At 50.0% G+C, this 12,615-nt stretch overlaps 1 protein-coding gene across 2 annotated transcripts in view; it reads left to right on the top strand.

The window, feature by feature from the left end:
• STARD8 (StAR related lipid transfer domain containing 8) overlaps positions 1-12,615 on the top strand; it is a 78,421-nt gene that overhangs the window by 4,736 nt on the left and 61,070 nt on the right. The window contains exon 2 of one of the 2 annotated variants that reach the window (XM_008272731.4): positions 10,887-10,920. The exons of the other annotated variant lie outside the window; for it this stretch is intronic. Within the exon in view, the coding sequence (XP_008270953.2) occupies positions 10,887-10,920 (34 nt within the window). The remainder of the gene's footprint in view (positions 1-10,886; positions 10,921-12,615) is intronic. 2 annotated transcript variants of the gene reach the window in all.

Raw genomic sequence — 12,615 nt, forward strand, 5'->3', positions numbered from 1 at the left:
CTGTGGACTTGGTGTGGGATGGGCACAGGAGGCAGGGGAGGTGTAGGAAATTCAGGGGTGCACCAAATGTATACAAACTTGAGGCTGGGAAGGGACTTCAGGGAATTCTAGCTACTATCTCCATATTGCATGTAGGAGTCTGCTATCACATTTTACCAGAAGAATGACCAGACACTGTTCCATACCTCCAATGATGTGGAGCTCACCACCTCCTCTGATAGCCTGTTTCATCTCAGCATACTGCCCTAGGTCTTGTATCTTCATCTTTTTGATGTGAGCATGGTTGTGACTATGCATGAAAGTGAGTGTATACATGTACACCCAAAATATGTACATATGGCTATCTTTCAGTTACTGGTTTGTAAGAAAGATAATATGAAATAGGCTCTCAGTTCATAGGAAGACTGCTTGGGGAAGTGGGGAGCGTTGCAGGGCAGGGCCCTATATTCCATGAAGGAGGTTTTAATTCTGGGGCCTACTCTACAGAGTTCCCAAGCCCAGTCGAGTAAAGTGTCAGCTGAGTGGTGGGTACTGGCTCACAGCATGTGTGAACAATCTACACTCTATGGATTGTCCCTGCTTGGCTAACTGTTAAGTCCCCGACATGCTGACCCATATGGTGTACCTGTGAGGCACCGGCCTGGAGAGCGAGGTGAGTGAGTAAGACACTGGCATCACTCCAACAGAGTTAGAGTTGTGAATTGGATTCTGGGTGATTTGGGAAACTTCCCGAGAGGAGTTTCCCACTTCCGAATAGAAGGCAGCTGAATGTAGTCCAAAAAGCACTGGGCAAAGAGTCAGACTGACCTGGATATTGTGTCCACCTCCGCCACATCTAGGCTGAGTGATTTTGGTCAAGTCGCCTCTCCCCAGGGGCTAAGACTTAATGGAGGTTCCAGTGAAATGGTGCACAGGTAAGTCTGGAACATGGTGATGCTCCATTGAGTCAGAACCGTAAGCGATGATCTATGGAAAAAAGAGCAGGGAGTCTCTTCAAGGAAGACTAAAGCTGGAGACAGGAGAGGGAACAGGCACAGCTTCAAGGGACTTGCCATAGATGTAGAGGGCAGGTGTGAGTGGCAATGGAACCAGGAGGCAGAATGAGAGACTTTGCAATTTGTGTGTTCAATGTTGGTGCTTTTGATGCAGTGAAAAGACCAGCATATATCTATAGGAGGAAAGCATGGAGCCTAGTCCTTCGCCTCTCTGAGCCACAGCTTGTAAGCTATGTGACCTTGAGAATGTGACTTCACCACTCTGAGCCTTAGTTTTTTTGCTCCACACAATGTGGATAATAATATGGGGCCGGCATAGTGATGCACTGTGTTAAGCTGCCACCTGAAATGCGAGCATCCCATATCAGAGTGTCGGTTCACGTTCTGGCTGCCCTGCTTCTGCTCCAGCTCCCTGCAAATGTACCTAGGGAAGCAGTGGGTAATGGTCCAAGTAGTTGGGCCCCTGCCACCCACGTGGGAGACCAGGATGGAGTTCTGGGTTTCTGGCCTTGTTATGGTCCTGCCCCTGCCATGGTGGCCATTTGGGGAGTGAACCAGCAGATGAAAGATCTCTGCCTCCTTCCCATCCCCATCACTCTGCCTTTCAGATAAATAAGTTAATCAAATGTTTTAATTAAAAAATGTAGTGGCATTGTGGTGGAGCAGGTTAAGCCTCCACCTATGATGCCGACATCCCATATGGGCGCAGGTTCAAGACTTGGCTCCTCCATTTCCAATCCAACTCCTTGCTAATGTATGTGGGAAAAGCAGCAGAAAGTGGTGCAAGTGCTTGGGCCCTTTCACCCATGTGGGAGACCTGGAAAAAGCTCCTGGCTTCGGATTGGTGCAGCTTCAGCCATTGTGGCCACTTGGGGAGTGAAGATCTCTCTGTCTCTCTGTCTCTGTCTGTCTCTCTCTCTCTCCCTTCTCCTCCTCCTCTCTAAGTCTGCCTTTCAAATAAATAAAAAAAAGTCTTTAAAAATGTAGATAATAATAGTCCCCACCTTATAGGGTTGTTCTGAGGTTTAAATGAGTTAATATATATAAAGCTATTAGAAAAGTAGCATGTTCTAAGGGTCAATTCTTTATTGTTTAGGCGTTGGGGATCATTGTAATTCTTACTTTACAAGTTTGTTTTGCGAGGCAAATGAAACAATGATGAAAAAGCATTAGTTATCGTGAGTGAAACACAGGGTTTCCTTTGGTTGTGGCTAGCTTTAAGAAATTCATTCCTTCACTCACTCAACCAAGCAATATTTATTCAGGGCCTTCTTCCTATGTGCCAGGCACTGGGTTGGATCCAGTCTAGACAGATGATGTTGAGCAACACTGCTGTAGGTCCCTGCCCTTCCAGGGCTTACTGTCCAGGGGGTAGAAGATGAGGAAGATGAGGTGTTTTTTTTTTTTTTTTTGGACCGGCAGAGTGGACAGTAAAAGAGAGATACAGAGAGAAAGGTCTTCCTTTTGCCATTGGTTCACCCTCCAATGGCCGCCGCGGTCGGCGCACTGCAGCCGGCGCACTGCGCTAATCCGATGGCAGGAGCCAGGTGCTTCTCCTGGTCTCCCATGGGGTGCAGGGCCCAAGGACTTGGGCCATCCTCCACTGCACTCCCTGGCCACAGCAGAGAGCAGGCCTGGAAGAGGGGCAACCGGGACAGAATCTGGCGCCCCGACCGGGACTAGAACCCGGTGTACTGGCGCCGCAAGGCAGAGGATTAGCCTAGTGAGCCGCGGTGCCGGCCAGAAGATGAGGTTTTCATATGCACAACCCCCAAGTTCTCCGTTGGTGGATATGGGATTGATTTAGTCCAGGAATGGAATGGACTCCATGCAGGATGTGAAACTCTTCATTCAGTTCACAATGTTAGTCTACCTAGTGCCTGGCCTTGACAATCAAGGCAAAAGGATGGCCCTCCTAGTGGAATCTGGGTCATTCCCACAACAGTAAAGCCTGAAGCAGTCTTGGGTGTAGCCTGAGGGATGGGGGCGGGGCCTCTGCCATGATTTTCCCTGATCCTAATCCTAACCCTTGCTCCCTTCCCCCACCTGCCCCATCTCAGCCACAACTGGTGTGATTTACTCAACAGTTAGCTGAGACTGGAAAATATTTGTTCTGGGCTGGGGTGGGGGTGGGGCAGGAGAGGTGGGATGGGCATTGGGAAGGGGAGATGGGGGGGTAGGAGGAATGGCTTCAGCTGCAACTCACATTCCCTCAGATACTGATGATGAACTTTGTCTGCAGCTTCTTTGGTGCTAATAGGGGTACAGGTGGGAGTCCTTGGGAGAGGACATACCTGAGACTATGGCTGGTGGAGAAAGAAGTGGAAGAGGCTGCACAGTGGCAATGCTTGAGTTGAAGTTTTCCTCCCAAAGATAGAGAAGTTTAGAACTAATACTAAGTAATAGTTACAGAGCACAGCATTTCAAACCCTTCATGCATGCTAACTCATATCACCCTCGCCATAACCCAGCAAGGCACGTGCTGCTATTCCCATAATTTTCATGTTCTTGATACCCAGAAAGGTTCAGATACCCATCCACCATCACACAGCTCTTCTTAAGTGGTGACCTTGAGATTTTTTAACTCAAGTAATCTGGTTCTAAAATCTACTATGTTTATGCAGTCTGTGACTCTGTTTTGCCACCTGTAAAATGAACAAGGTAGGTGGATTTATTGCTGACCGTCCTTCCAAAGCTGATATTTCCATCAAATTTCACATATACTTCTCTGAACTTCCAGGCCATATTTAAAAAAAAAAAGTCACCGATCCCAAAATGTCAGTGATTTCCACTCAAGGTCCCTGGGGAAGAGGAAGGGGTGCCTAGGCTCAGGGAAAAGAGCCTGCACTGGACGCTGTTCCTCCCAGCAGCCCCTAGGGCCTGAGAACAGCTGGAGGCCTTGGGGAGCTCCGGGAGCCAGGGCCCGGCCTGATTTCCAAGTTACTGATGACAGTAACAAGGAGCAGTAGCTTAGGCAGCCCGTGCTGTGACTTGGGGTCAGAGGATTCTTGCTGGGGTTGGGGACTAGAGCTCCTTGGCCTCATTCTTTGGCCAACCCCTGAGTTGCCACTGCCACTGCCAAGGACCTCAGAGTCCAGTTCAATCAGCAGTTGCAAGGCTGGAGTTTGCCAAAAGGCAGAAGCAAGGAAATTGTGCACTATGGGGAATGGGGTTAAGGCCCTGGAAATGGGTGTGGCCTGACTGTCCTTGGCTTTTCTTTCAGCCTGGGTTGGGTCATACTCTGGGCGCTGGAGAGAAGAATGTGGTGTGGTGGGGTAGTGTAGTAGCTGGAAACAGGACACTGACCTACGAGCCCAGGTTCTGCCCCTTCCCCCCTCTCTGAGCTTGACTTTCCTTTTCTACATCCTACTTCATAACTCATTGCAAAGATGACATCCGTGAAAGGGCCTGGCACACCTTCGGTGCTCAGTAAGTATTAGGTAAACGTGAAGAGAGCAGATCTGTCTTTGTAAGTGCTAGGCACATGGCTTACACCAGAATGAGAATAAACTTTAGCTTGCTACTCTCTCTCTCTTCATCCCTAGGATTGGGGACACCCTGTGGAAATAGAAGCATGGTAGAAAAGACGGATGTTAGTACTCTGAAGTTCAGGAACTAGGTTATTCAGGCAGGTCCCCTATTTGTCTTATCCCCATGCCTAGGCCCATCCCCAGTCAGGCTCGTCCAGAGTCTGGAAAAACAGCTCAATCCCACACTGGAAGCACTGCATCTCTCCCCTCCAGCCTCTTCCTCGACTCACCCCTCGAAGGCCTCTCCTGGAAAGGCTCCCAAGCTCCAGGCAGGAAGGAGGATCCCTGTTGGCCAGTGGGAAAGTCAAGTCTTTGGGATATGAAATTCCTGAGATTATCCAGAGAACCCCTGGGGACTGCAGCTGCTCGCTCACTCTCCTCCCTGGCCCAGCTCTTGGCTGCTGTGGAGGTGGGGAGGACAGTCAGGCCTGAGGCTGGGAGAAGGCTGGCAGAGGAAGGCAAGGGTCCCAAGGCGAGGGCTTCGGTGAGCCAGCGGAGGAGTTGGGGTGTGCAAGGAGGAAAGGAGGCCCTGTTAGGACTGGCAGGAAGGAATTAAGGGGGAAAGAGCCTAAGGCAGCAGGTATTTCGCTTATAGGGGTGACCTATAAAACCACCAGGCCAGGTACCCTTTCGGGCACTAGATGAGTAGCTGGTAGAGCACAGTAATCCTGCTGGGTAGGAACAGAGTCAGGCATCCTGAGGGGCCCACACAGCTCCTATGGGGCAGCGTACAGCCTAAGGGAGAAGAGGGAATGATAGGCCTTTTGGGGGTTCCTCAAATGGTTCTCCCATACTCTGAGTTCTACAAAAGCCTCTAGAAGTTTAAATCTGTTGCTGTTTCCCAGCTGGGACGATCCCCCACTCTCTTCCTTCTGATGGGAGGAGAGGAATGAATGCTCAAGGGCCTGCCTATTGTTAGGAAGTCCGAGGCCTAGCAAAGAATCGCTCAAAGGTAAAGGGCCGAGCCCACAATGCCTGGATCAGTCAGTCCTTCTCGAAACCAGGTCTCCCCCCGCCCTTCCTGGGGATGAAGTTGGCAGCTGCCAGGGCTGTGAAATCCCACCACAGCCTTGAACACGAGCAACATGCTTCAAGGTCATTGGCATGGGGTTTAAAAGTGGTGCTGTGAAGGAGTGAATGGTTGGCTTAGTGGTTAAGACCCTACTTGGGATGCCTGCATCCCATATCACGGTGCCCAAGTGCACGTTCTGCCTCTGTTCCCTATTCCATCTTCCTGCTAATGCAGACCCTGGGAGGCAGCAGGTGATGGCCCGAGTACTCGGGTGCCTGTGGCCCACATGAAAGACCCAGATTAAATTCCTGCCTCTCAGCTTTGGCCTGGTCCATCCCTGAGCATTTGGGTGTTGAATCAGAGGATGGGAGTTCTCTGTTTGTATCTTTCTGTCTGTCTGTCTCTTTCTATCTTTCTACCTCTTAAATAAAAGGGGACATCATGACACCAATGCTCCAACTGAAGGCCTGGTGGCAGCCTCAATCCAGCCCAGGTCCCACACCATCCTCCACACACCCAGCTGTCTCCATGTTGGACTGGGAACTCATGCAAGGACCCAGCCTATGTCTTTATCCATGCCTGTGTTCGATGACAGCACGGCTCAACACAGCTCCTGTTCTAGACCTACATAGAATACACACACATACTCATGCACGTGCAAGCAGCCAGATCCACTGCACCCATCTCCCAGATGAGAGACCCCAAGAAACAGAAGATTGGCTCCAGAGGAGCAAGGAAGCCTGTTTGCCACAGTGGCCACAGTCTGTGTTGGCAAAACCCAGGCCAGGTCTGGGGGCGGTGAGAGCCCACCCCACTCTGGAGGAAGGGAGGGCCAGGCTGTGAATAGAGCTCTGTGTGGCCCAGCTGAGAGGGCTGGGGGAGGCTGGAATGTGAGGAACGTGCTCTCATGGCTGTGGCCCTAGGCCTGAGTCTATGGCGTAAGGCTGGCGGCCATGGCGGGGCAGGGTGGGGGTGGGGTGGGGGGAGATGCAGAGGAGAGGCGAAGCAGAGAAAGCTAGCAAGGAAAGACCCAAAGACTCTGAGGCCTCCCCTCAGATGCAGGGCAAGGACTAGTCCTAGAGCCTGCAGGCAGAGCAGAGAGGACATTGGCTGGCGAGAGCGAGCTCCACGCGGGGCTGTACCAAGTAGCTTGTTTCCAAACTGCCCCGTTCCCTTTTGCTCTCAACACCTCCCGACCTCTTTTATTTCTGGCTGCTCTGTCCCCCATTAGACTGCAAGCTCTTCCAGGGCTGGGATGCTGCACAGATCCTCTGAGAGCAACAAGTCCAAGGGGAGAGTCGTGACGACAGGGATGAGGGTCTGCTCATGACAAGGTCCCCTCCCTCTCAGCGATGAGTTACACCCTCTGCTCAGTTCCACCAGGCTTTGTACTTTTCAGCAGTGCTTACATGGAATTGTGCTGATGATTTGGGCCTGTGATTGATTTGCCGATGTGGCTGTGAATTCCTCAAGGAGGGGAACTGACCTGCTGTGTCTGAAACCCTGAGTACACAGCCCTGAGGAGATACTTCATGAATGAATGAATGAATGAATGAGTGAACACAATATGAATGAATGATTACTGGGTAGACAGATGGTTACCACTAGTCTTGCAACTGCAGGACTTCAGGCTCCTGGGTTCAGAACTCCCAAGTGAGAGCCAGGGAAACCAAAAGAACCTTCTCTCCCATGCAAAAGTTCATACCTCGTCTTCTCCAGCTACTCATCTTCTGGCTACCACAACAGCAGCCAGGTAAAGCTCAAACAGCAGAGCGAGACTCACTGTCCTGGCTCAATCCAGGTTATCCTGGAACCAGAGAGAAAAGGGTAGGCTACAATGCAACTGGGAGCCTTACAGACCTCAAGTGAACCTGGTTCTGACCTTTACCAGCTTTGTGATCTTGGGTGAGTCACTTCCCTTCTCCTGGGCCTCATTTGCTTCATGGGTCACCTGAGGATAAGGAAAATGCAGCCTGCTTCTGACAGAGACAGTCACGCATTTGTAACCTGGAAATCCCTGTGTAGATGTAAGGCCCAGTTATCTCCCGAGTGATCTTCAATTCTGTCACACCTCTGATGGATTGACATGGTAGAGTTGAAGAGGTGATTGAATGTGACTGGAGCAAGAGTGTGAAATAGCACTCTGTCCCAACGCTGTGGCACGGTAGGTTAATCCTCCACCTGTAGTGCTGGCATCCCATATGGGCACCGCTTCGAGTCCCAGCTGCTCCACTTCCAATCCAGCTCTCTGCTGTGGCCTGGGAAAGCAGTAGGAGATGGCCCAGATGCTTGGGCCCCTGCACTTGCTTGGGAAACCTGGAAGAAGCTCCTGGCTCCTGGCTTCAGATCAGCTTAGCTCCCAGAATTCATCTCCTAATTCCGCGGGCTTGTCACATGTAGGAACTCACAGAGACCTACTTCCTCCTTCCTTCCCTTCCACTTCCTCATCCTTTCTCCTTTTTTTCTCCCCTATTGTCTATCACTGAAATTGTATTGCCTTGCTTAATCACAATTGCACTTTGCAGCTAGGTAAGGGACTTCCAGGTCCCTCTTGATTTGTTATTCTCCTCTGGTCACACTCATCTCGTTTAATAACGTCCTCTCTCTCTCACACTAACATCCCTGAAAGAACTTTCTTTTTAAAATAGAGATTTGCTTATTTTATTTGAAAGGCAGAGAGACAGAGACAGAGACAGAGACAGAGAGAGAGAGTGAGATTTTCCATCCACTGGTTCACTCCCCAAATGGCCACAAGTGCTTGGTCTGGACCAGGTTGAAGGCAGGATCCAGAAACTCCATCCGGGTCTCCCACGTGGGTGGCAGGGGTCCGAGCACTGGGGCCATCTTCCACTGCCTCCCAAAGCACGTTAGCAGGGAGCTGGACTGGAAATGGAGCAGCTGGGACTTGAACATGTTTTCCAACATGGGATACCGGCATCACAAGCAGTGGCTTAATCCACTTTGCCACAACCCCCTTCCTCCCTGCAGGGCCTTTTCATTGAACACTCGGTGGTAGGCACAGCTCTCCTCGCTCTTATCTCCTGTGGACAATTGTGATCTGCAAAGGTGGAGCTGACCTTTAGTCATTTCGGGGTGACCTAAAGCTCAGCTACATCTCCAAGGCTTGAGAGTTATTGTGGTCAAGTGTCTGTACCTACTGTGGCAGTCATCGTGCAAAGGCTACGAGATAGGACACATACTGTGACAACTCCTTTCCTGATAACCTTTCTGTTGGTTTTAAGGCTGACTCTGGAAAGGAAGGTGAAGAGGCAGGAAGATGTTTCTACCTCTAAGAAGCACTCTTCTTCCTTTCCTTCCTCTTTTCTTCCCTTCTTAACTATTGAATTAACATCTCAATGACTACCATGCTTGCCAAAGCCACTGATGCAGCCTGCCTGAACCACCACAAAGGCAAAAAAAAAAAAAAAAAAAAAAAAACCCACCATATGTCCCTGCTTCCATTGTATTACTTCAGTCTACTCCCCCCCAACAGCAGCCAGAGTGCACATCTTAGGGTGGAAATCAGATCTTTTCATTCTACTTCTCTACACCCACCAATGGCTGCCTACTGTCATCTGAATCAACGTCAAAAATGTCACTCCTTGCCTTGAAACCCTTGCATGATTTGCCCCTTGCCTCTCTGTTTAACCTCTGGAATGTTCTGCACCCAGATCTTCACATTGCTGACTCTTGATCATGCTTACACTTGATCTTAGCCAAAAGGCCGAGAAGTGATCCTGATCACTTTTGTCTCTGCTCAAAGTTGAGCTCTTCAGAGGCCGGCGCTGTGGCATGATAGGTTAATCCTCCACCTGTGGTGCCAACATCCCATATGCGCGATTTGAGTCTCGGCTGCTCCACTTCTGATCCAGCTCTCTGCTGTGGCCTGGGAAAGCAGTAGAAGATGGTGCAAGTCGTTGGGCTGCTGCACCTGCGTGGGAGACCTGGAAGAAGCTCCTGGCTCCTGGCTTTGGATCAGTTTAGCTCCAGTCATTCTGGCCATTTGCAGAGGGAACCGATGGATGGAGGACCTTTCTCTCTGTCTTTCCCCCTCACTGTCTGTAACTCTCTCTTGAATAAATAAATAAATAAGTAAGTAAAAAAATTTCAAAGTTAAGCTCTTCAGAGACATCCCCTCTGGCTGCCTCCCCATCTGTACTACCAGACCACTCTGCCTCATCCTGGTTTTATTATTTTAAAGAGTTCCTTCTTGCCATTTAGGGATAGTTGCAATTTCCTCATTTCTTTGTTTACTTATTTATTAATTACCCCTTCCCACTAGGATTTCAGCTCCACGAGGAGTTTGTCTAGATTACTGCTATACCCTAAGCAAGGGCATTGGTACTTTATAACTATTTGTCAAATGAATGAATTTATAAAGTATTCTGCCATTTTTTAAAGATTTATTTATTTATTTATTTGAAAGCCAGAGTTATGAAGAAAGAAGGGGGGGGGGAGAGAGAGAGAGAGAGAGAGAGAGAGAGAGAGATATCTTCTATCCACTGATTCACCCCCTACATGGCTGCAATGGCCAGAGCTGGACCAGGCCAAAACCAGGAGCCAGGAGCTTCATCTGGGTCTACCACATGGGTGCAGGGGCCCAAGGACTTGGGCCATCTTCAGCTGCCTTCCCAGACACATCAGCAGGGAGCTGGATAAGAAATGGAGCAGCTGGAATGGGAACCAGCACCTATATGGATGCCAGCATCGCAGGAATCTTAACACTGTGCCACAATGCAGGCCCTGCTCTACTGTTTTCCAAACATACTTTCATATACAGTAATTTCTCACAAAACCTGTGAGGCTGGGATTATTATTCTCCTAATCTTATGATTCAGAAACTGGAGTCCTAGGGTTATGAACAATGTCCAGCGTGACAAAATCAATAACTGGAAGAGAGCTCTAAACTTAGGGCTGTTCAATGTTCAATGTTCAGTACTGTTCTTCCCACCAACACGTCTTCTGATGGGATGCTATACTCGAGATGGCATGTGCCAAACAAATGTTGACTGATCATTTGATAATCTTTATTATCATGCATTGAGACAGTTCTGGGAGCTGTGCACATTGTCTCTAACCCCTTGACTTAGGGGCATGCTCCATTCCATGAGAGTGAAGTGAACAGGGGGAAACCAGCCAATGGGGTAGGAGAAAATAGTGGAGCAGGCAGTGAGGCATCTGTAATTCTAGGCTCCACTTTGGTCCTTATTTCATTTTCCTAGTCGGTGGCCTCAGTGTACCCTTCTGTAAAATGGGTCGATGGGACTTGCTGACCGTGAAGCTCTCTTTGGATTTTGACATGGCATTTCTGCCATGCTTTGACTTTTTTTGTTGTTGTTTCCTTTGCAGTGCTTCCCGTTGCTACAAGTGAGGAAGAATGCAGGTGAGTACACGGCACGGGGCTCACGAATGGCATACGATACGCAGCCTCTCGGTCCCTCATGGGGCAGCTGAGCAAGTTCCTGGGCAGGGGAGCCAATGGCTGCCTCTCGCCACTGGGCATTTTCGGGCCTCCTCGAGCCCCGCCTTTGAGCTCAGTGACAGAGTCTCTTGATTTCTCAGATGGGGGTTTTGCTCTTGTCAGAGAGCCACAGGAGTGTTTCTCTCCAAAGCTATCAGGAAGTGGCAGCATGTGCTTCCCTTGTTCTCAAACACCTTCTACCCCCCAGCAAACATGTTAGGGGTGGAAGATTCGGCAGAAGAAGCAACAGGTAAGTGGAGGATAAGAGAAGGAAGACTGGCATTTTGGGTTTGAGGTCGGTGATATTCCGAATACTTGCTTTATCTGGAAGGCTTCCAAGAAGAGGGAGGCCTCGGGGTTAGACTAAGGGGATATACACAGCCATGATGTGAGAAAGCTCTTCCCTTTTGCTCTCCAACAAGCTTCTTTGAGCCTGCCTGCCTCTGGCATCCTCGTTGGTAGTGGACAAGTGGCTGGCATTCTACAAGCAACTTCCGTTTGCTAGAGAGGACGCTGTTGTTTAGAGAGGGATAATCCGATGCCTTTGGGGAAGACGAAAAGGACAGACACTGGCCAGGAAAGACTTTGCTGCCAGAGCCTGAATTCCTGCCATAGGCCAGGCTTTGTCAAGCTCTCTGAGGCCATCCTATCGGCTCCAGTCCAACTGCAGTCCTTCCCATTGGCTCCATTTTATTTTATCAGGATGAGTTCATTATGACTTGAACGAGCATAGCTCCTGGGTGACCTTTAGGGTTGGGAATCCCTGAAACAGAAAAGCAGCGATTAACAAGTGGCATGCTAAGGGTCTGCGCAAGGCATCTTGGGAAGGTGTTGAAAGAGACAGCTGGAGCCTTTCTCATGAGGATCTCTTAAAATGGCTGGAGCCGCTTCGGGCTCTGTGTTACCAGGAGGTAGAGTGGGGATATGGTGATATCCCAAGGACCTTCCCACCTGAGGATCCTAAGTCCTGGAGTGGTGGCTGCCAAAAAAAAAAAAAAAAAGTGCCTGAGTGAGGGGTTTCTTTGCAGTGCCATGACACTGCTTTGATCAGCACAGAATACACATCTGCTTCTCCGCCACCACCACCACCCCTCCCTGCCCTGGCCTCCCCCATTCCAGGGCTTCCTGCTGAGCGCAGTTCCTGCATCACACCAGAGACCGCTGGGGGCACGAGATCTGCATGTGCTGCCTGTATTGGGGGGGGGGGGGGGACAAACTTCTCCATTTCAGACGCACCAGCTGCAAAGGCTAAAAAGAAAGCCCTCGAGGCTTGAAATAGTGACACCTCCTCCCAGACGGCCACATTCACAGCTGCCAGGCTGAGGCGCCAGCCCTGAGAGCCCTGGGAGAGTGGGCACCCGGTGGCTTGGCTGAGAGGTCTGCGGCTCTCCGTGGAGAGAGGAGGGCTCAGCCAGAGAGGATGGTATCCACAAAGCTGAGATACGGCTGGCCTTCTTGCTCCTTTGGGTTACAGGTTCAATGTGTCTATTTAAGGGCAACTGTGAACACACGGAGGCTGATCTCAAGTCACTCAGGCAAAAATTAAGAGTTTTTGTGGCAACAGTAGGTGCAAGGCACTGGGAATCAGAGCAAATTCATTACAAAATCACTAGTGTG

This window comes from Oryctolagus cuniculus, chromosome X (genome assembly GCF_964237555.1).
Source record: "Oryctolagus cuniculus chromosome X, mOryCun1.1, whole genome shotgun sequence".
NCBI classification, from domain to species: domain Eukaryota; kingdom Metazoa; phylum Chordata; class Mammalia; order Lagomorpha; family Leporidae; genus Oryctolagus; species Oryctolagus cuniculus.